Source organism: Sceloporus occidentalis, unplaced genomic scaffold (genome assembly GCF_023333645.1).
Source record: "Sceloporus occidentalis isolate IW3139 unplaced genomic scaffold, rSceOcc1.0.p SCAF_42, whole genome shotgun sequence".
Lineage (NCBI taxonomy): Eukaryota > Metazoa > Chordata > Lepidosauria > Squamata > Phrynosomatidae > Sceloporus > Sceloporus occidentalis.
In genome coordinates, this window is record NW_028317022.1 from 1,271,901 (window position 1) to 1,295,475 (window position 23,575).

At 39.2% G+C, this 23,575-nt stretch overlaps 2 protein-coding genes and 2 non-coding genes across 4 annotated transcripts; 1 reads left to right on the forward strand and 3 right to left on the reverse strand.

The window, feature by feature from the left end:
- Window positions 1-1,711: 1,711 nt before the first annotated feature.
- Window positions 1,712-16,136, forward strand: LOC149289858 (acetyl-CoA acetyltransferase, cytosolic-like). Its single transcript, XM_089490130.1, has 9 exons — window positions 1,712-1,766; window positions 3,292-3,426; window positions 3,818-3,999; window positions 4,754-4,871; window positions 5,415-5,558; window positions 6,109-6,231; window positions 6,330-6,484; window positions 7,869-7,979; window positions 15,963-16,136. The coding sequence occupies exons 1-9, from the start codon at window positions 1,712-1,714 to the stop codon at window positions 16,134-16,136; spliced, it is 1,197 nt and encodes a 398-aa protein (XP_089346256.1).
- A 705-nt stretch (window positions 16,137-16,841) lies between these two features.
- Window positions 16,842-23,112, reverse strand: LOC149289859 (T-complex protein 1 subunit alpha-like). The gene is made up of 12 exons (XM_089490163.1): window positions 23,049-23,112; window positions 21,686-21,771; window positions 20,996-21,124; window positions 20,603-20,700; window positions 20,278-20,388; window positions 19,642-19,823; window positions 19,397-19,523; window positions 18,914-19,089; window positions 18,555-18,678; window positions 17,810-18,002; window positions 17,464-17,627; window positions 16,842-17,055 (listed from the first exon to the last, which is right to left on the reverse strand). Exons 1-12 carry the CDS (start codon window positions 23,110-23,112, stop codon window positions 16,842-16,844), a joined length of 1,668 nt encoding a protein of 555 aa, XP_089346289.1.
- On the reverse strand, window positions 21,363-21,498 carry LOC149289860 (small nucleolar RNA SNORA29). Its single transcript, XR_016277305.1, has one exon. It is a non-coding gene; the product is annotated as a small nucleolar RNA SNORA29 (small nucleolar RNA).
- On the reverse strand, window positions 22,214-22,346 carry LOC149289861 (small nucleolar RNA SNORA29). Its single transcript, XR_016277304.1, has one exon. It is a non-coding gene; the product is annotated as a small nucleolar RNA SNORA29 (small nucleolar RNA).
- Window positions 23,113-23,575: the final 463 nt, after the last annotated feature.

Here is a 23,575-nt window from a genome sequence, read left to right on the forward strand (position 1 = left end):
ATAAGATTAAAGTTTTCATGTGTTGCGTTTTGGATTTTTTTTTATTATTATTATAAAGAATCTGCATGTGTTCTAGTGGTATCATCTTACTCCAATTTACGAGACAAACACCCCTATTTCTTGTACTGCCAGATTGTAAAAGAATGGCTCAAACTTAATCACCCGGTTGGACACTAACATATCTGTGGAGGAACAGCCTTAATTAGCATTGCCATAAATTAGCTCAGCATGGTGTTTAAGCAGGGATAGTCAACCAAAATATTGTGACCAACACAACGGCAGCCTGTAGGTAGAAGGAACTCTATTGGAACAAAATGAGAGGAATCCATTTATCAATGATGTCCTACGTTACTGTATACAGCACTTTTTCATTGTCCACAGACTCCATAAACATTGGCTCTGAAAACCTGTAATGATAGATATCCATACTGCTTTTCAAGTGGCTAGAGGAACTGGTACCACAAGGTGCCTCCACCCTAAACGTATTTCCTCATTTATGATAATATATACTAATTCTAGAGCATGATTTAATTAATTTACCCCAACCGGTGGACAGCTGCTGAGTTGTTTTGGACCTTCTGATTCATTGAAGGAAGAGGAAACCTTCATCCAGTCAACTTTGTTGGATGGGACTTCTTGGCATGACACAGCTATCATTGAGTCAAGAAGACTGGGTGGGACACATAGGTGCCAAACATCAGTAATTTTATTATTAACTGAGAAAAAGTATAAGAATTATTTTAAAACTGGGTTGATTCATTTTGCTATTACATTCGTCATGAATTAACGTGATGCGTGCAGGCAACCTCCACTGCTGCCAGCACTTCTGCCGGGGCTTCTATGGTGGTGCACCAGAAGGTGATTTCATGCCGGCGCTCTGTCATAGAAGCTCCGGGCAGCAAAGCATCGCACACGTCCACCGGCTGCCAGAGAGAAGGATCCAGGTCCCCTGCAGCGCTGGGCGGTGGCAAAAAGTACACAGACACAACGCAAACAATCTTCGTGTTCCTCTTTGTTAATCTACAAATCTGCCTGGTCCTTTCCCCATCTAGCCTACCTTCCTACCTATCTAGCAGCACTCTGGTCGTACGGGCCTTTAACTCCTGGAGCGGGGAGACCAGTGGTGCACTTCATTGGTTGATGGCAAAAGAGGCCCCTGCCAGCGACTTATATATTCGTGGAATACGAAGTTTTCTTCCCCACGAACACGAAGAGCTGGCCGGCGCCCAAGTCTAGTTATTATAACCATTGTCCCTGGTAGCATTCAATAACCAGATGCTTCCCAGTAATCATCATGGGGGGGATGATTCATAGTATTGCGGGGAACACTTAATTGCCATATGACAGAAAAGCAGGCAGCTAGGTGGTTATCATGGTAACTGAAATAGCCTCTTAAAAGCTCATGTGTTTTTATATGTGATCAAAACCTGTAGATGAAAGAATAAACGGATAGAACCGCCAAGGTTCATTTGTTTAACACGCTCGAAGAGGAACAGCACCTTTAACTATAATACAGTCACCGAAGGAGAGCAGCGTATGTAGAAATGATGCATTTGGTCCTCTTCGCCGACAGGTGGCGATGTTTTCCTGGCAGAGGAGTAGGGCACAGGGAGCAGACAGACCGCTGGTATATAGGGAGTAGAGGAGCTGTCACGGCTCACATCTAGTAGTCCAGCTTCCTTGCTGCGTGTCAAGATATCTGAACTGAGAGATGAGTCCAGCTCTAGAACCGGTGGTGATCGTCTCTGCAGCTCGCACTCCTATAGGTACTATTTTCATTATTTTGCAACTCTATGAGTGAAGATACCCTATAGCAGAAAAGTAATCTATAGAAATATGCTCTTTCATCTGGTAGACACTTTATGTGTATGAAATCAAGGCGACTGTATATTGGTTATTATATGCTGTATAATGCACTGTATTCTCTATCAGAAATCTTTGATAATGTTATATATATATATATATACTACCTAGATGTTATATCAACGTTACCATTATCATATCGAGTTGCTATACTTGTAATTTATCCAGCCTTTTTTTTTTATTATTTATAGATATTATAGCATATTTCAAACTTAGGGTGTGATCATTATGTATGGGAAAACGTGTTTAATTTATACTGATATGCCTGGTTTTAAGGTGTGGTGCAAAAGTTTTAATTCTGATTAAGTAGGATAAAATTACTGGTTTTAATTAACAAAAGCAACGTATTACCTTTCATTAACGCTATACAATCCCGGCGCGCTCCGTTGTTATGGGGGCCGGGGTAATGCTTTTGGATGTAGTTTATGAATATTCAGCAGATACGAGTGTGGAGTGCGGTGAGGTACAATCAGCTTTAATGCTGATTGGCTGTCTTAGGTAGAACCATGTCAGTGTTTTACATTCTGATTGGTTAGTTGCATGACAGGTTTCCTCCCTGGGTCCTGATTGCTTGTCTGGATAGAATCGTTTCATTTTTCTGTGCTCTGATTGGCTAGACGGATCTGCATTAATACTGCATGCTGCTGAGCTAAGGAGGCGGGGTTACATGGGGTCATACTTGGCACAGAATAAAGTAAGATTTCGATTTCCAAAATAAATACTGTTAAAAGGGAAACTGTCGGCATAATAAATTCGAGGTTTTTTAAACGGTATTTTACTTTTTGTGCAGTTAGTGTAATTTGCTTTGGGCGTATTTAGTTTAAAATTAAAAAAATGGAAGCTGAGATTTGTGGCAAGTTGTGACAGAAATGGCATTTTTTGCTGCCCTCATAGTATTCCCCCCATCTTTTTTTATTAAGGGTATATTGTTATTATATATATATCATATTATTATCTTTTATTTATATAGTGCCAACAATTTATGCAGCGCTTAATATAATACATATATTCGAGGCATATAAAAAGACTTGTATTGACCAAGTAAGACGGACACGTTAGGTGGAGATGGCTCTGCTTACAATCTTGAGGAAACTATATGAGACCATTGTTCTCATTCTAATGCTGTTTATTCTTTCATTTTCAAGTCAAATTATGTCATATACTACTTGTTATGCCCTGTCTAACCATGTTACAGCGCTATATAAAACAATAAATAATAATTGTGTTCTATATCTCTGTTTTTTTTTTTCTATATCTCTGTTCCCCAGCTTTTTTGAGTGGGCCGTAGATCACAAGGACAATTGTTCTGGAGAGCTGGACTAAGGCACTTGAGAACATATAAATAGCTCTAGCAGGCTATGTGTCAGTCGACCTTTAGCCTTGGTTTAATGTTCAATGCAAATCCAATTCTGTCCATGTCTTCCCCAGGTTCATTCAATGGAGCTTTGTCCAGTTTACCTGCTCACGTCTTGGGCTCTACGGTGATCACAGAGGCTTTGAAACGAGCGAACGTTAAAGCCGAGGAGGTCTCTGAAGTAATATTTGGACATGTTTTGACTGCAGGTACACGGTGTGAAGAATTAACTGAACCCACATTGTTATTATAGTCTACAGTGCTGAGAGGGACAGTTTATCAGAGAAGAATGCATACTATGGTACTTTGTGCTTTTTAGTATACGTTCTTTAAGCAAAAATAAACACTTGCTTAGGTAGAAGCTGCCCACCTCCTCTGTGATCTGATGATTCTCACAACTTGTTGGCTGCATTGATTTGTCACACTCAAATGTTTCAGATCATCAAACTAATTTTAATATATTTAATATTTAAAATGCATTTTTTATTTAATGATCATTTCATTTATTAAAGGACAGTAAAAAGTTAATCCCCAGAAAAAAAAACATGCAAAAGTAGTAGCCTTGTTTCTAATAATACTTTTTTTAAAACCATTTTTCAGGTGCAGGGCAGAATCCCTCTCGACAAGCCAGTGTAGGTGCTGGTATTCCTTATGCTGTTCCTGCCTGGAGTTGCCAGATGATATGTGGATCTGGCTTAAAAGCGGTCAGTTTAGGGGCTCAGTCTATAATGACCGGAGAATCCGATGTTGTGGTGGCAGGAGGTATGGAGTGTATGAGCCAGGTGAGAAGATAATACATTTAAATTTTTTCAATTCTTTGAAAAACCAGCTAACAGCACATGTATTGCAATGAGATAATCTAGATACTGAGGAGAATCCACATTAGACATTAGCGCTATCTCCACCTAATGTATCCGCTTGTTTTAGTCTGTCAATTCTAGTCTTGTCGTACCCCTTGAATGTATGTATTGTAAGAAGCGCTGTGTAAATTGTTGGTGCTATATAAATAAAAGATGATAATAACAATAAAAATTTGACAAAGTATTGCGTATACTTCCAAAACCACATGTTCTAGGCATTTGGACCTGTCACATGCCCAGAACCTCAAATTTGTGGCTTTATCCATCTATAATTCAATAGTCTGATTATTCCTTATATTAGATTAAAAACTATGATGTAGGATAGTACATATTGGCTTTGTTCGCTCTGCATCACACCTCCCAAATGTCCCTCATTATGAGGACAAGCTCCTCTTTGAGACAGACTTCTGTCTGAGATGCATGTACAGTATCACAATTGTTAGGAATGGGTCAAGCCACAGTAGCAGTACCCTTCTCACATTCTGTTGAAAAGTTCCACTACAGGTTTTGTTTATTAGTACTTCCCCTTAAACAAGAATGGATAGATGTATTAAAGTGTGAACAGTGATGAGACTCCAACATTAGTCAGAAAAGCTGCACCTTCAAAGCACTCACTGTCCCATGCAATATACAATATATTTCTCTCACAAATGTGGCTTCCTGACTCTGTTTCCAGGCTCCTCATTTAGTAAATATGCGATCTGGAGTAAAAGCTGGTGATGTCTCCCTACAAGACAGTATTCTTTGTGATGGCCTAAATGATGCATTTTACAAATACCACATGGGGATCACAGGTGAGAAAGTAGTCTCAAACATCTCCTGCCAAAATAATTTTATACAAATCCATAGGAGAAAAACACAGCCCAGAGCGCTTATAGGTTCGCCATTTTAGCCTTTGACAATTTTTTTTTTTTATTACAGCATAATTATTTTACTGTAATTACCATTTAATTCCTTTTAGTGCCAGATAAATAAGCAATGTAGTTCCATCTCTATATAGCCACTGCAACCTATATTCACAGCACCAACAAGAAGGAACCTAGCACATGGCTATAAACCTTATCCGCATTGAATGGATGTACCCTGCAGTATCTGAACAACAACAAAATGTCCCTCGCTTGTCTTCTTGGCCAAACAGCACTTTGGTTTATGTGGGAAGTTTCTTGTATATCCTCTAATTTGTGTGCATTATAGTGGACTAAATCCATAGTGCTTCCAATGGGGTGAAATTTTCCTTTCCTGGTGGGTCTCACTGAAGGGAATACGCATCTCTCCAAATAACCGTTTGGCCAGTTGCCTCCTTTTACATCATCTGTTGTTGCAATTTATCTTTTCAGCTGAAAATGTGGCCAAACAATGGAACATCTCCAGAGAGGAACAGGATCAACTTGCTGTGCAATCCCAGAACAGGACAGAGGCGGCACAAAAGGCCGGCTACTTTGACAAGGAGATTGTACCTGTTTCAGTGCCTTCCAGAAAGGGTAAGCAACCTTATTTTTATATTTGATTTTCTTTATTCAGACATGATATAAAATAGTTTGCTTTGTTAAATCCTTTTCCTGACAACATAAAAATGAACTCCTTGATTGATAAGCATGATGGATGTTTACTAAAGTGAACTCTGCTCCAACGGCCCTTGGTTTTGGCAAGTGTTGCAACTAAAGAATTGGCTGAACTTGCTATTGGGTTAGTTATGAGTATCTGCTAAGTTCAAAGTCTATATACTTCATAGGAGCTGTTACAATTGGCATAGTAATTGGAAAACATTTCTAATCAAATACAGAATTAAGAAAGTATTTCTAGTACAGTGGACTGTTCTAACTCTTCCTGGAAATAATTCTTTCCATCAAATTGTCTCATTCTTCCGTTTTGCCTGGAACACTTAATTGCCATGTGACACAAAGGCATATAAACTGAAAAGTTGTTGTCTTAAATGTTTCTGTGTTTGGTGTGTTCAAACTGACATTTCATTATTTATCCAAGGACTCATTGGGTTTGTGGCTCTTACTTGTAACATTTTTTTTCCCCCAGGCCCCGTGGAAGTGAAAACAGATGAGTTTCCAAGACATGGAAGCAGTGTAGAACAAATGGCAAAATTAAAACCTTATTTTCTTAAAGATGGAAGTGGCACAGTAACTCCCGCTAATGCCTCAGGTCAGTTACAGAAAAAAATGTGCATCTGTGGTTTCAATCATGTCTTATGAAATATTCTCGCAACCTTTTATTTATTACGACTGATCTGTCTCCCCCAGGTATCAATGATGGAGCGGCTGCAGTGGTTCTCATGAAGAAGTCTGAAGCACAACAAAGAGGCCTTTCTCCATTGGCACAGATTGTGTCCTCTGCCCAGGCAGGAATTGATCCATCTATTATGGGAGCTGGACCAATCCCAGCAATTAAAAAAGCTGTGAGTTTCATTTCAGTACAGCCAATAGTCAAGTACTCTGTAATTTTTGAAATATAATGTTGTTGTAAGGCTTCATTGCTCGAGGTTTTTGTTTGTTTGTTTTCAGGTTATAGTACTTAACAAACATACAATGTTGGTGAGTTTAATAACATTTGTGAAAAATCTATGTGCTTTACATAGAAATATAGAATTTGACGGCAGATAAAAACTGGCCGTTTTTTGGGGGTTTATTTATTTTTTCCCCCCTGATGTAAGGACTCAAACCACAATCAGTCCTTAGTCAGGATAGGATAATGTTATGCTTATCCTGTGCGTGCTTAAATGTATTCACTGTATTAGCCCCCTCCACATCTTCTCCATAAAAATAAGCTTCCCTCCTGTTTCTATTGCATCTCCCTGCTTCTTTCCTCCAAGCTAAACACATTACAATCCCTTAGTCTTTTCTGATCATTTATATCCTGCACTTTTTTGTAGCTCTCTCCAATGTGTCAATATCCTTCTAGAGAGGGTTTTCCGAACTATACAAATTGCAGGCCTCATGGGAGCTGTAAAGTGGCACAAAAAAACCCTTTCTACTAATGCCTCATGCTTTATTGCATAGCCTGCTGACTTTTACATCAGAAATATTTATTCCTAAATCTCTCTCTTCCTTTGTCACTGACAGAACATTATCCCCAATGCTATATTCTGCTTTGGGATTTTTACGTGCCAATTGCATTATTTTACTTTACATCTAAACCGCAGCAATACTCTCGACCATTCTTCAAATTCACTTGGTCTATCCTGTTGCAGACCTTGGTATCAAGACATACTTTACCATTAAGACCTTCTGCAATATCGCTAAAAAAGATATTAAAAAGTACTGGTCCCAATACTGATCCCTGAGGTACCCAAGTAGTAACAAGTCCTTCATCAAAATAGATACACTGTTAACTACAACCTTCTGTCTCCTATCCATCAACCATTGTTGTGTTATCAATTCAAGACTGCAATGTATTTACTATAGGGGCAGTGTGGCATGCCTTGCTGCTCCTCCCTGGTGTGTGTTACCCAGTCAGGGGAAAAAAAAATAAAAAATCTTATCTAGCTAGTCTAATGCTTGAAACTTGGGTATAGCACTTAAATCTGATTATATTTTATGTTTAATGTTGTTCTTTCTATCTATAGGATAATTATACATTTATAAGATTTCTTAAATTAGCCATTTGTGTTCTAGCTCTATTATCTTGACACTGACCTTTTATCATGCTGCCTGTAGTAAACCGTAGAATGGTTCAAAGTGTGCAGAACAATAAATGGGTACATATGATGCAATATTTCCAAGACCATTCAAAATGGTTAGGAATGAACTTGTCTTTTCCATTTTTTTTTTCTTGCTTTATAGGTTGAAAAGGCAGGATGGAGCCTTGATGATGTGGATGTTTTTGAAATAAATGAGGCTTTTGCAGCTATTGCATGTGCAGTGACTAAAGAGTTGGGGATTAATCCAGAAAAGGTAAGGTTTACGTCATCACTTAGTTTAAAATGCACTTACCATGGTCTTGCTTGCAGGAGTTGCATCTGCCGTGGAGAGGGAACTTTTCACCTCATTTTCTTAGACATCTGACCCAATCTCATCCTGTACTTTTGTCGAGCGGCTGTATCTGTAGTATGATCACTCACCAGGGGCAGTTTCTTAGATATACTCTTACTAGGTCACACAGAAGTAGCTACTTCATTTTGCGCCAGAGGCAAGAACAGAACTGTATTTCTACAGAGGGTATTTTGAGGAAAGTTGATGAATAAATAACAAGAAACTAATGATAGTAGAACTGTTTATTTCAGTTACATAAGATTCATAAAGATATGTTACTTAGCATGAATAACTTGCACGTAACAAACAAAAATCACAATTGTCACAACTTGTATACAAAATAAACTTGGGTAAATGATATCAAAAATACCATAAAAATACAAATTTACACAAAAAAAGTGTTCTCTGTATTCTTACATATAAGTATTAAAGTGTTTTTCATGGTAATTCATGAAATATATAACCATAATTGAATACTTACAAAAATAGAAAAAAAAATAGTGCAATAATGTTCAGTAAATAAAAAAAATATAAAAAAATAAATCTATAACTTTCACATTATAAGTGAGCAATGAGTGTTTATAGAGGGTTCCCTTTTAGTTGCATACCATTGTGTTCCTCAAGATAGTACACAAGTACCCTCATTGTCTATAAGAATATATGAGCCAGTGCAATTCAGATATATTACATCAGGTATCCATAAATCCACAAACACATGTAACCATAAGGCACAAAACAAATCCTCGGATGATGTCAAGCGTCCAGAGATCTAAAACATCAATCAACATAAATAATTCTAAATTAAAAAAAAAGGAGCTTATTAATTAAAAGCTTAGTGTGACAGCAAAAACTGCTAACAAAAGGCAAACGGGCAAAGAAACAGATGTATTTTATGTAAATAAATGCAGTGAATAGGTTTAAATAATTGGAAATGATCAGTAAGTTAGCTTTGCACTGCAGATCCCAACATCCTCTGCCAGCCAAAAGTATGTGTGATGTGAACCATGTCGGCAGCAGGTTTGCTCTTACTTTTCTTTTGTTTTCACCTAAAACTATAATTATATGTTATGGACAGTGGCGACTCTAGAAACAATATATAGGGGGCACACAAGATCCACAGTCAAAATGGGGGGGCATTAATAATTTCCACGATTAAATCATACCACTAAAGAAAAAAGAAAAAAAAAAAAGATAGATATATATATTATATATAATATACTGCCAAAAGTTAATGCGCTATGGAATGATACTTTTGTTATTGGACTAACATAATACTTGATCATTCAACATGGGAAGCCTGAAGCCACTATTTAGTAGGACTAATCCTTGAAATAAATATTATAGAGTAAATAACACAAAACCTTAACTTTTCCATTTTATCTCTGGATAAGTATAAATTAAATAATTCCTATTGTAAGTTAAGTGCCAGGAAACAGATGACCAAACACACACACACCAACACAGGCTCTGTCACACCAACACCCAGACACACACACACACACGAACGACAGGCTCTGCCACACCCACATCCAAACACACACGCACACCAGGACAGGCTCTGCCACACCAACACCCAAGCACACACCAGGACAGGCTCTGCCACGCCAACACACACACACACACACACACACCCTAGGACAGGCTCTGCTACACTGATAACCAAAAACACACAGCAGGACACAATCTACGTCACAGACATCTACATCAGGATGGATTTTTCACACTCCATTCTCGTTTATACCCCCTTAGTGTTTTTGCCCCTTGTGTATTGATGCCCCAGCCAGCACCCTTTTAGTATAGATTAATGTGGTGCCCCCACACCCTTGTATGATTGCCTCCAGCCACCACTAATTGTATTAATGCCCCCAGAAAGCCCCTCCCTTTATTATTGCTTTATGTGATGGCCCCATCGCATATATGCTTTGGACATGCATTTTTAACTACATAATGAGTACTTATCTCTTTGAAGTAATGACTATGATTGAAACATGATTTCAAATTTACAGCTGAAATGGCAGTTTCGTCAATATTAGACCCTGCTGCTGATATATATTAATTAGCCCCAGTTGCCGATATATATTATTGGTACCTGCTGCCGATATATAAATATATATAAATATTAGACCCTGCTGCCGATAGCAGGTATAGATCAATACACAAACCCAGCTTTGCATGTATAGATCAACTGAAATTCACTTGTGATCTCAGCACTGAAGGTATATATCAAATAAACAGAATCAGACTTACAAATCCTGTATTTGCAGGTATACAATAATATATGAAACGTAGCATTGCAGGTATAGATCAAATTAATACCTGCAATGCTGTTTCCATGTATTTATCAATTGAATAAGACATATTAACCCTGTATTGGCAGGTATACATAAATAATGTATGGAAACATAGCATAGCAGATATGGATCTACAGAATAACACAAAAAACCACCTTTTGCAGATATAGATCAATTGGAATTCACATAAAAACACTGCATTAAAGGTATAGTTAAAACCCCCTAAATTACAGGCATAGATCACAGGTTGCACACACCAAAGTCAGCCCTGGCATCAACACTGCCCACATAGAACCTGGCCAGAACCCAGATAACACACACAAAATTTGCCATCTTTGTCCACAAACAGCCTGGCCTGTGCCATCTTTGTCCCATATACACCCTGCCTGTGCCATCTTGGTCCCCAAGGTTTAAACATCCTGCTAGTGCCATCTTTGCCCTTCCACAATTATACATCTATAATACACACATACACATTAACTCATGCTCTCCCTCATTCAGACAACTCATCCACATATTAACTAATGTAGGGCTGCAACAACTAATTGATAATTATCGATTAGTTGAATCGATTTTTATCGATTATAAAATTAGGGTTTTTTTCAGAGCAAATGCTCTGCCGATTGGCCCCACCCCTTTCTCACTATCTCTCCTTGCAGCCAATCGGCAGTGACTGCAGGGAGGGACAGGGAGAAAGAAAGGGGCGGGGCCAACATGCTGATTGACCCCGCCCATTTCCTATACCGTCCACATGGTTCAAGAACTCCCTGGTGAGTATAACATTTATATTTGGGCTGCTGAAAGTTAGGGGCAGTTATAGTTGGGTGTTTAGGGTTAATTTAGGGGCAGTTATAATTATTGTGGTATTTAGGGTTAATTGTGGTTGGGGTGTTTAGGGTTAATTTAGGGGCAGTTGTGGTTGATGGGGTGTTTAGGGTTAATTTAGGGGCAGTTGTGGTTGATGGGGTGTTTAGGGTTAATTTAGGGACAGTTGTGGTTGATGGGGTGTTTAGGGTTAATTTAGGGGCAGTTGTGGTTGATGGGGTGTTTAGGGTTAATTTAGGGGCAGTTGTGGTTGATGGGGTGTTTAGGGTTAATTTAGGGGCAGTTGTGGTTGATGGGGTGTTTAGGGTTAATTTAGGGACAGTTGTGGTTGATGGGGTGTTTATGGTTAATTTAGGGGCAGTTGTGGTTGATGGGGTGTTTAGGGTTAATTTAGGGACAGTTGTGGTTGATGGGGAATTTAGGGGCAGTTGTTATTAAATAAAGTTAACATAAGGTGCAGTTAGAGCTAAAGGGGGGCAAACTGAGGGGAATCAAAATCCTGGGGACAGTGAAGATTAACCCAGTACTTATTTATAAAAGTATTGTCTGTGAACCAGTCTGCAAATCTATGAGTGCACTATGGCATAGGGGGGTATACGGCATACCTTGGGAGGACGGAGTGACATATCTGGGGGTATAAGGCATATAGGCTATATAAGGCATATGTGGGGAGGGCAGTGTGGCATTTCTGGGAGGCAGTGTGGCAAGCCTGGACTCAAATGTGCATAACTGGGGAGGGGGGGCAGGTTGGGAAATAAAAACAAGAAATGCATTGTTATCAGTTGTTTTTTTTCTGCTGTTTGTTTCTTACATCCTACGTTACTTTATAAAATTATTTAAAATAAATGAAAATGTGAAATTTTTTTTTATCCGAAAAAATAATCGGCCAACTAATCGATTATGAAAATAATCGTTAGTTGCGGCCCTAAACTAATGCGCTCCCTCATTCAGACAATTCATCCACACATTAATTCATACTCACTCATTCACACTTTACTTATTTCAATATTCTTACTACCCTCTTTCTCACTTTCTACCCCTTCTCCCCTCCCTTATCACTTTGTAACCCCTCTCCCTCCTCACTATCTACCCTCTCCCCCTTCGTAGTTCACTCACCTTTAAGTCCTGCGGCCGGAGAACGAGGCTTCCGTCTTCCTGCAATGCCGCGGTGCGCGCTGCTTCACTGCTGAGCGCCGGATGTGACGTCATATCATATTCCAGCGCTCAGTATGAAACTCCGGCACCGCGACAGAGTTAGAGGCCTTGTGGAGGAGACTGAGGGGGGCCGAGCGGTTGCTAGGCGCCCCTCTCTCTCCTCTGCGTCAAAAAAAAAAAGGCGTTTGAGGCTGCCCGGGACTTAAAGTCCCATTGCCGGACTGTCCTGGGCAACCTGGGGGCGGGGGGGGGGGGCAATTGCCTCCCCTGTAGCGACGCCACTGGTGATGGAGTAAGAGTATATTTAAAAAATAAAATATGGCATATGTATATGGTCTGAACACCCTCATCTCTTTTGGGTTATTGACGGGGTTCCTTGGTAGTACAAATAGGCACTTCCCTAATGATCATTGGTTTGCAGCATCGAAAGCAGCCACGTGTATAGCGAGGGGTGGTTATATGGCTTCATGTCCCTGTGCTTCTCTATGAATGGCTGAGCGTGCAGCTTAGGCCAAGCAGAAGACAGAGATTTACCCCCCCATCATGCTATCATCAGTCCCTTTGTCCCCTCCTTTCTTATGTCGCAATTCTTTTCCTCCCACAATGTAGTTCAGTTTTAGATCTTCTGAAAAATCACATGCATTTAAGGTATAGATCAAATAAATAAATAAATAATGCAGTGAAACCCTAAACTGCAAGCATAAATCACAGGTTCCACACTCCAGAAGCCAGCCCTAGCACCCAGATTGCTCTCATAAGAACATGCCCCAACATTCAGATTGCACCCATGGTGGCTCTTTTGCACCCATGCCCCCTGGCTAGGGATAGGCATGGACATTTCCACAGTTGCTATACCCAACAAAGTTTTATTTTTTTTAAATGGTCCTAAATAGTCACTCTGGTTTCAAATGTGTGGGAGTGAATCATTCTATGGCCTTTTGGGCCCAAAACCAGTAACGGTAATGGATAGACTAATATATAATCACACACTTGGGGCAAGTACGTCTAATGTACTAACACTTTCAAAACAAAAAACACCCCTACGATTCCTCCTTATCACTTTGATCCTCTATTCTCTCTCCCCCTCTCTTTGATTTTCTTTTTTTTTTTTTTCTTCATCTTTCAACACTCCCCATCTCTCGCGCGCTCTCTCTCGCACGCTCTCTCCTTTCCATTTTCTTACTCTCCTTTCTCCCCATCCCTTACCTTTCTGAAATCATGTGGTCTGTCCATACAGACCTGTCTCAGTGCTCCATTCCCGTGCATCGGGCTTCTGCATCAATAACCGCCACGCTTTACAAGGAAGCAGTGAAATAAAGTATGCTTCTTTGTAAGACATGCTGTTTTAGATGCTTATGAACTTGCCTTGTTTAGCCAATGGTTATGTGCTTTTGTGTGATAACTTAGGAAAATACTGTGTATTATTGTACACTTGTGTTACACTGCCCCTGGTAAAACATAAATTATGTATATATAGTTTAAAATCTTTGGGTCACTTAGCTGTTTTAATGGGAAAACAAGGAACATTTTTAGCAACATAATTGCAAAGGGGGTTTTGTAATGATCAATTAGCCTTTTAAACATCGACTTGTGAACACAACGTGCCATTGGATAACGGGCGAGTTGGTTGCTGATAAAGAGTCTCTGGATGACTATGAAGATGTTCATTAAAAAAAAAAATCAGCTGGTTCCAGCACGGAAACAACCTCTTGTTCTTCCTGATTTTTGATGTTATTTTAATGGACATATAAATAGGTATGCTTACACAGAAGACATTGGTAGAGAACAATGTCATTCAGTGTGTTTGTTTTCTGCGTCCCTTGCCTCTTGTGGACTTTTATCTTTAAGCTAACTTTTAGGGCTTGAATGTGATGTGAACCGCTACTCCTGCGCATGAGCCCTGTCTGGATCAGATATGAGTGGACAGCGATGCCTTATAAGCCATAATAGCGGCATCTGTTAACCTTCAGGATTAATCTCAATTCCTGTTGGCATTGGTATTTTCTGCTACTGTCAAAATCAAAGTAATTTTGTTGGATGAAAGTGTTTAATGCGTTGGTCACACAGTGCATGTATAAAGCGTATCCAAGAGTGCTTCAAAACAGACTGCTGTATAAAACCATGCTTGAACCCACAATTGAAAATCAACTATGACTTGAGTTAAGACTTTTAATGTTTTTAAATTATACAGATTTATTTTCTAGCTCTGTCTACCAAACATATAGCTTAAGCCTTTCATGGAAACTTTTTCCAATTATTCCTGATGATGAGGGTGTTGTATGTCCTAAAAAAAGCATTTATTTTTTTTTTAGGAATTTTTACATTTTCCTTAACCATGATTCTTTTTCATTTTTTATGCATCCACACCAATAATATATTGTATTTGACAGTGCTTTCTGTTACCATTTTTAGATGTATAGTCCAGTGTTTAATGATCAAAATAATGAAACTATTTGAAGGAAAAACACACATTACTATTACTGTCCTAAACTAGTTCAGTTGACCAAAGTACCATAAAATATATCGTCTTGAAACTGGAGCACAAAACAGAACAGCTCCATTCCCTTTTCCAAAGTGCCTTTCATTTGGGGTGGTTTAGCAGTCCACCAGCTCAAAATACCCCATGTAAAGTATATATTTTTGGAGAGGAGTCTACGAGGAGCATTCGGAGACCAGTCAGTGGAAGAGCCGCTTTTATAGGATTGTTTGTAAAGAAAACGAAGAGAAACTCACCAAAATACAGTCAGATTACAGAAATACCCCGCGTGCAAAGATTTCTGCATACTGTTTGAAAGCTACAGGGCATACTACATGACCTGCGCATTGCGTCGCAGCACACAGAATAGGGTGATAATACACTATACAGTTTAGATTAAAACAAAACTTAACACGTATGCTAGTTTTTTTGCTTTTCTTGTTCACCTGATTTTGCAGACCACAACTCCCATTACCCTTTTCAGCTTGGCATAGGGTGATGTGAGTTTTAATCCATCAGCCCAAATGGTGTTTAGTGGTTTTCTAATTGGTTGACTGTGCCATGTTTGATCCCCTACGTGACAGCAGGGATCAGACTGTTTCTTCAGTGTGCCAGCCAGCTGATCTAACTACAACTTTCTGAAGCTTCTGCTCAGTCTGCAAACCAGCAGCACACACAGATGAATGGAGCATCAAGTTTATTGTGGACATCATGTCATCATGCAAGACTTTCTACATAGGGAGGATGAACGGCAGTTCCTGAGGGTGGATGTTGATAACAGCAGTCATTTTTAAATTTTTTACTGTTAACTTATTAACTAGGTTCTAAGCTGTACATATATATATATATATGTTTAAGGCACATTTTGTCATGTCATAGATCATCATGAAGATTTTAAGAGGTTAAAGATTGCAATGGATGGCATTCATTAGTCAGCCCACACTAAGTTGTAACACTAAAGTTTTCTACAACTGTAGTTCAGGGCAGATATGAGTTCAAAATAAAAATAACTAGCACTTATGTACTTTATCATATTGAAAAGTATTTTGCTCTGTTGATTAATAGGTTTAGATACACTTGATATTTTGCATCTTTCAAGAACATAAGGATTACACAGATCTCTAGTTTTAAATGTGATAAATCTTCTTCGTATTCCAGGTAAACATTCAAGGTGGAGCCATATCCCTGGGTCACCCTCTAGGAATGTCTGGCTGCCGTGTTTTGGTTACACTTCTGTATGCGCTGGAGAGGACAGGTGGAAAGAAAGGGGTAGCTGCACTTTGCATAGGTGGTGGCATGGGAATAGCCATGTGTGTCGAACGAACAGGCTGATTGCCTAATTTCTTGGCAAAAGTTTCTTTCCACAAAACAATTTTTACAAGTCTGTCAAAGGTTGTTAATGACATCGGTACATGGGTATATCAAGGCACCCGTAACCTCACATTCCAGGAAGTCAAACCGCTTGTTACTTTGGGCATTTTGGGAACTAATGTGACACTAATACAGTTAATTTTAATTAAACGTGTTGATTTCTTCTTTTTTGTGGTGCTACACAACTAATGAGCTGCCATAACTTGCCAGTGTGTGAATTGTGAGAGGCTGTGGGAATGAAGAAAAACCTAATATACAGCTGACCCAAGGTTGTGTTAACACATTAGGCTGTTTAGTGCTGTTGGCAGCATGTAAACACATACAGACGTTAACATGAAAATGCAAAACTACTACCCTTCATTTACCAAGATTTTAACACTACACAGCATTTAAGCTTCTTAAATTCCACACATCCTTTAACAGCATGAGCTCCCCTTTAACATCTGCTGAATGTGAAGGTATTTATTTTAGCCACCAATGTCTCAGTAAACCTAGTCAATCAGGTTTTTACAAAAATAAATAACTCATTCTTACACTAGTTAAATCAGTTGCCATGTTATGTTTATTTAAGTGTTGAGTTTTGGTGCAAGACCAAACAAGTGCAAGATGAACAGCTATTACTTATAAATTAGGGAATACAAAAAAGGAAAACAAAGATGCGGCAAGTTAACCTTCAATTGACCCAGATTGAACTGCTTCATGATATTTCCCCTTCTCCTCTTTTGCTTCTGGATGCAATTTAATTAAATCATCAATTCGCAGAATAGTAATTGCAGCTTCTGTTGCAAATTTTAAACTCTTTGTCTTCACCATTGTGGGCTCAAGGACACCTGCTTGCTTGTTATCACGCGGTTTACCATTCAGCAAGTCAAGGCCAATCCTAAAATAGAAGCGCAGAACAGATGAGCATGGGTTTAGTAGTCTGTCACTAGATATTTTCACTTGTTACATAAAGCGAAACACACAATATATAAGCTTTCTACTACAATTTGACTGTTCAGAGCCGTACACTACATCTACTCTTTACCCCAAAGACCCTGTTCCGTAAACTCTACTGAATCACGTTTTTGCAATACAGCTTTAAGAGCATCATCACTAATGTAGTTTTATATGGCAATAACTCCACTTTTACTACTGAAGAACCTAATATAATCAGGTTGTTTTATTCATTGCAAACCAAGGCATTTACTATACCAGAGCTGATAACTACAAGGCCATATTTTAGTAAGATATCCCTGCAAAGCAGCATACACTTTTTGGAATCTTAGGTTATACTTTCTGGTCTTACCACTTCAGGTTCTTGCGCTCTGGGTTGACTTGGGCTTCATTGTGGAAAGCACGAAGCTTCGCAACCAGGTCAGTGGAATCTTGAGCGGCATTCACAGCTAGGGTTTTTGGGATAACAAGCAGGGCTCTTGCAAACTCTGCAATTGCCAACTGTTCCCTGGATCCCTAAGACATTAAAAGAGTAGGATTAGAAATAGTCCAGTTACACACATTGCCACAAAGCTGTTCCTCTGTTACACATCAAAAAGAGGGAAATGGCTACAGCACTAATTGTGATTAAAGCCACCATACAAACCAGTGACACTATACACATTTCAGCTGTGGTGCTGCGACAAGTAATATCTTACCATACTAGTAGCATAATTCTCAAGGTAAATGGAAAGGGCAGCTTCCACAGCACCTCCTCCTGGTACCACAGACTTGGACTCCAGTACTCTCTTCACTACACACAGAGCATCATGGACAGAGCGCTCCATTTCATCACACATGAAGTCATTAGCTCCACGTAGAATGATGGATGCACAGGTTCGAGCCTTGGTGCTATTAAGAAATGAAAATGTTATAAGATTCTCACATTTTAATTAAGCAGCTGGCTTACCAAGAGAAAAGGATGTAGCCTACACAAAATACAGCAAATTCATAATTATCAGGTCAGGTAACAGAATAAAAAAGGGCTATTGACCAGCACACTGAACACTGTATAGAGTGCGTGACAGTCACCCCAGCCTTCTATACGAGTACAGAGATCAAGGAGTGCATGTAATTCAATGCTCAAAATTGTCATTAATATTGATGAGCCACCACTTAAAACTGCAGCAGCATGCAACAAACAGTTGCATGTGCAGATAACTCATCTGTCAGAATAAATTCAGCTGCCTTAGAATTTTAAAACAGCCAAAAAAGAAAATAATTTACTCCTGTGTGTGCAGCCTCTGGAACAGGAATAAGCCCAACTGATTACAAGCTCACCACAACTTCCAGAGGCAATGCATTACTTTATCCCACGCGTATAACTGCACATAGCACAGACAAGCAAGGCAGCAATTAAATGGGAAGAGTTTGTAAAGGATGCCATTAGTGATTTACACTTACTTTTTAACGAGGATCAGTTCATCATCACATATCCTCTCTTGTACAACCTCTTCAGCTTGTCCCAGCATTGATGCTTCAAAACTCTCTTCTCCATCCAAATTAGCAAGAGTTGAACAAACAGTAGCTGTTTAAAGAAATTAGATTAATTTTAAAATTGGGCAAATATATAAATAATGTATTGAAATTACATTAGAGAGAACACAACATCCCTTGAGAACTTTATAGCAGTGATGCAGAGGTGGGGCACAATAAAAAGTAACCCAGATTCAAACCTTGAGATGTCTTATTACCTTAGCAACCAACAAAAGACTACTTTGGTTACTAAAGAGACCAAAAAAAAAAGCCATCACTAGACTTACCTCCAGTAGCTTTAGCAATGCGCTTTAAGTCCTTCTTCAGAACTCTACGTACTGCCATGGCTCCAACATCCACAAAGTACTTGAGACACATGTCATCAATACCACCAGTTGTAAGTATTACATTAGCTCCAGTAGCCAAAATCTTTTGGATTCTCTCTTTAGTAATATCAGACTCCCTGGAACATAAAAAAAGTTATTTATGAAGCATGGAAAAGAAATGCATCAGGAAAGGAAAAAGTAGAACAAGCAACATGTAGAGAGACTGCCCCAATGGTAAACACACAAAGTAATGTTACCAATTACAGCAGGAGCTACATTGATTTATCCCACGCGTATAACTGCTCATATAACGCGATATATATGGCAGCAAATAAAATGGGAATGAATATAATCCGGAGAGCTGTCAGCTGTGTTGCAAGTACAGAATTTAAGTTTACAATCATGTTTAAAGAAAAAAAAAAAAAAAAAATTATGCGCATATACCTTTGCCTGATCTGATCTAATTTGCTTGGGTCAGAAATAATGACTTGGACTCCAAGTTTCATTTTAGTCTTCTGCAGGCTGAAGTCCAGACAGGCAATCTTTGCATTAACAATTCTTTTTGTCATTCCTGATGAATGAAAGTATTGCACATTAAAAGACTTTTTTCAAGCATATAAGTGTAAAAAAATTACACAAGGATACAGAATACATACTATGATTGTGATCTTAAATAGCACAGTACTTACCTTGTGAACCCACTGTACAGTTAAGTGCATAGCCATTTACAAGAATACTCTCTTTCTGACTTCGCCCATGGGCTTTCAGCACATTTACAGAATTGATTGGGTACCGGGCTAGACCCCTGGGATCAACATACTTTACAGCAAGTGCGGCATCAACGACCATAGTGGCGAAGAAGTCGCTATCACTGTGTACAGTTGTCAAGGCTTAACCAAATAGAATGAGTAATTAGCTGCTAGAGAAACAAAGGTGCAAAGAAACCAAAAACAAGCTTAACAGGCTCATTTTTCTTATTTAATAAAGTGTCAAATTAAAAGCTAGGCTAACCCTTCCGAAAAATGTTCTTCCAAGATATTCATTGCACTCACTAGTAGGTGAAAGTGACAGATCTGCTAAGATGTTTGCTCAATCTGGTCCTAAACCAATCAACTGCCCTAGTACACTACATTGGGAGCCTACGGCTCCAGCATGAATGGGATGGCATCCTGTGTCCCACTTTGACAATCTCATACCACATAAACTTTTGGCAACGAAAGGGTTAAAGGCAAAAGCGATAAGCCTGAGAAATACATGAACACAAGTAAGATTACTTAACAGAGACAGCTAGCTACCAAAGTAAAACTTGTCAATTGAAAGGATACACGCCAATAATTTTAGAAGACATTGATGTTTTTGCAGCATTAAGGAGACATTCTCTTCCAAGTTCATCAGTATTGATGGTCAGGTTCTCATTAATATACCTTACAGCTTCCCTAGAAAAAAATAAAGTACATATTGTTACTTAAAAGTAGTATTATGCTCAATGTTTGCATGTTCAAGACTACCAACTGACAATGTTATCATGACTTAATAAAGTAAGCATTTTCTACATTGAGACTAATTAGGAATAGACACTTATAAGACACAAAATAAATATGCTGTAGTACAAATTAAAACAAAAATGTCTAAGATAAAATACAAACTCACTTGCAAGCAAGACGGTAACCACCAATTATTGAAGTGGGATGAATTTTTTGTTTAACAAGCTCATCAGCATTCTTCAGAAGCTCCGCGGCAATGATGACCTGTGCAAAAGAGCCATTTTCACTACGCGTTGCAAAACAGAGCCAGCAAAAAAGTGATGAAATGAGTAAGGGGGTTTGCCACTAAAACCAGAGTTTAGCATCTGGGGAAGCCAAGGGTAACCTACAGCAGGCATTATTGGGAATGCTTGGTGAATAGCTTGTCCAGCATCTCCTGGCATCCATTTACTATTTGAATAAAAAACCAAGACTTTAAAGGGGACTGAAATCATTGTGGTCTCCAATTAATATTAACAAATAAAGATGCCTTTGTCTAAGGAAGGTAGAAGAAACTTACCACTGATGTTGTGCCATCTCCCACTTCGTTGTCCTGCAGATCAGCCAGCTCACAAAGGACTTTGGCTGCTGGATGTTCAACATCTAGCAGTTTCAAAATGGTAGCCCCATCATTTGTTATTGTCACATCCTGACGCAGAAAACCAAACAGGTAATTAAAACTCTAATTAGCAACCTAGATCTACAGTATTACATTATTTAAAGGAGGAGAGGTGAAATTTTGTAACGTTCACCACCAATAATAGAAGGTAATACTTCCTACAAAACACTAAAAGATAAAAACTGTAACCGAAAGCTATACTATGAAAGAGGACCAGTTTAGCAGAAAAGCAAGGCTTTGGCCAAATCTCTTCGCATGAAGAACAGATTAAGAATTATCCTGACAATTCATATAGAGAAAAATGGATGCAACATCTTTCCCTTCAGACGATGGCAGAGATTGCTCTATCCCATTAGCATAGCCACTAATTCTGTAGAGCGAAATAGCGGTACTAAAATGGGAATATTTAAATTGACTCTTAAAAAGTTTGCATTATCAGTAAAGTTAAAATTTATACATTAGAACATTACATACACACACAAACGTGTGCGTGTGTGTAGTTGCCGATTTAAAGAGAGGGTCACCCAGTTATAGTGGTGTCCAACTGGGATGTAACAAGAAATAGCATTAAACTGATGTAAGTGCACTTACCCCAATATCATCTACTAGCATTTTATCCAGACCTACTGGACCTAAGGAGCTTTTAACGATATTCGCAATAGATGCTGCTGCCATAACTGCGGTGAAGAAAATCAGAAATAAATCAGGTTTAACAAGTTATCTTTGAGATTGTGGTACAGTTTACAGAAAACAAACCTAGACGAAAAGATGACATGCCAAACATAGTTGCTTTTTGATTACATCACTTGACTGTTTAAGACCGCAGGACTGAGACAAATGGATTAAATTGGGGGGGGGGGCTAATGCCAGCTTATTACTGCAAAGTGCTATTTAAAGTAAGAGGGAAGTCATTTTGCTAGTTGCATCATCTATCGTGTATCTCGGTTTGGTTTTGTCTATTCTAGTTTCGTCGTAGCTTTTGAATGAATGTACTGTAAGAAGCGCTGCTTAAATTCTTGGCGCCAATAAAAGATAATGTTGCATTAAATCATTTAATAGGGTATCAGCCAGACCTTGCTTGTGAAAGAGGACAAATCTTTGCCCAAAAAGCACCTGGTATTAGAACTGTCCTGCCAATTCATTTAGAGAAAATGAACACAGCATCTTTCCCTTCAGACAATGGCAGTTTTGTCTATCCCATTAGCATAGCCACTAATTCTGTAGCGTGAAATAGTGGTACTAACATGGGAATTGTTAATACTCGTTAATGTATCAAGTGTGCATAATTTAACTTAATAAGGTTTAAATACGGTAATTGGATTATTTTAATTAGTACATAAGTATATGAACACTGTGATATTAGCACATGTACGCACATTTAGATTTCCACTGCCTAAAATATAAAGGCCAGAACAGTGATCAGCAGACCCTACAGTATCTGTATGAAGCACTCGTACACCATATATGGATCTACAAGGCACTCATCGCAAAACATTAGGGATTCCTGTAAGTTAAATTATGCAGCTTTCAGCAAGAACATTCCCCCGGTAGCTATGGTGATTGCACCAAAACGGCACTTAACTGAATCCGTGTCTCTTTGAGTTTGATGACGTTAAAAAAATTGACATGCCTTGCATCGGATGCCTCAGCAAAACATTTTTTACGTTCTAAGGTCTAAAAACCCCACAGTACGGCGCTGCAGGATACGACAGTTATAAAGCAAATATACTATAAGGGTCTTCTACTGCTACCACATGGAGCAGATAACAGAAAGTTATATATATATATATATATATATCCAAAACAAAGCTTATAAAGTCGTGTCAACAGCCTGATAGCCCACGTTGCGGCCTTCTTTCCTCCATTGTGAATGCTGCTGACTCAAGGCCTGCGCAGGAGATCACTTAAGAATAGTAAGGCATCATCTCGTTCGTGAAGAGATAATCGTAGTTACCATTCTGACTCCTTACAGCATCCCCGGTGCTGCGATCTCCAAACACTGCTAGCGGGCCGTCCATTTTTCGCTGTTACTCAAAATCACGCACACACCGGATGAATACCCGCTGCAGCGTGCTCAACAACCGCCGCCTGGCCGAAAAGCACGCCGGGTAACCCCACCCCAGTCGCCGTCACCCAGGAAGTTGGCCCCTCCTACTAACGCTGTCCCGACAGTGCCGGGTTGGAAGTACGCAACGAGATAAAGCAGAAGAAAAAACATTTCCCATTAAATGGGAACGAAGGGGTTACACGTTTTCGTATGTCTACGCTATTGGGCGTGGCTAACGGACGCTTATGGAACGACACTGAAAGACTGAGAATGTTCTAGTGCTGGGGAGTGTGTGCGCGGCTTGTGCCCGGCGCCACGCCTAGTTATCCAGTCTGTCTGCACTCTACAGTTGCTGTCAATCATGGCAGTTTTGAGAACCAACAATCGGTGTGAAATCTGACAGAAGTGAAGTGAATCAACGAGGATTTTGGCGC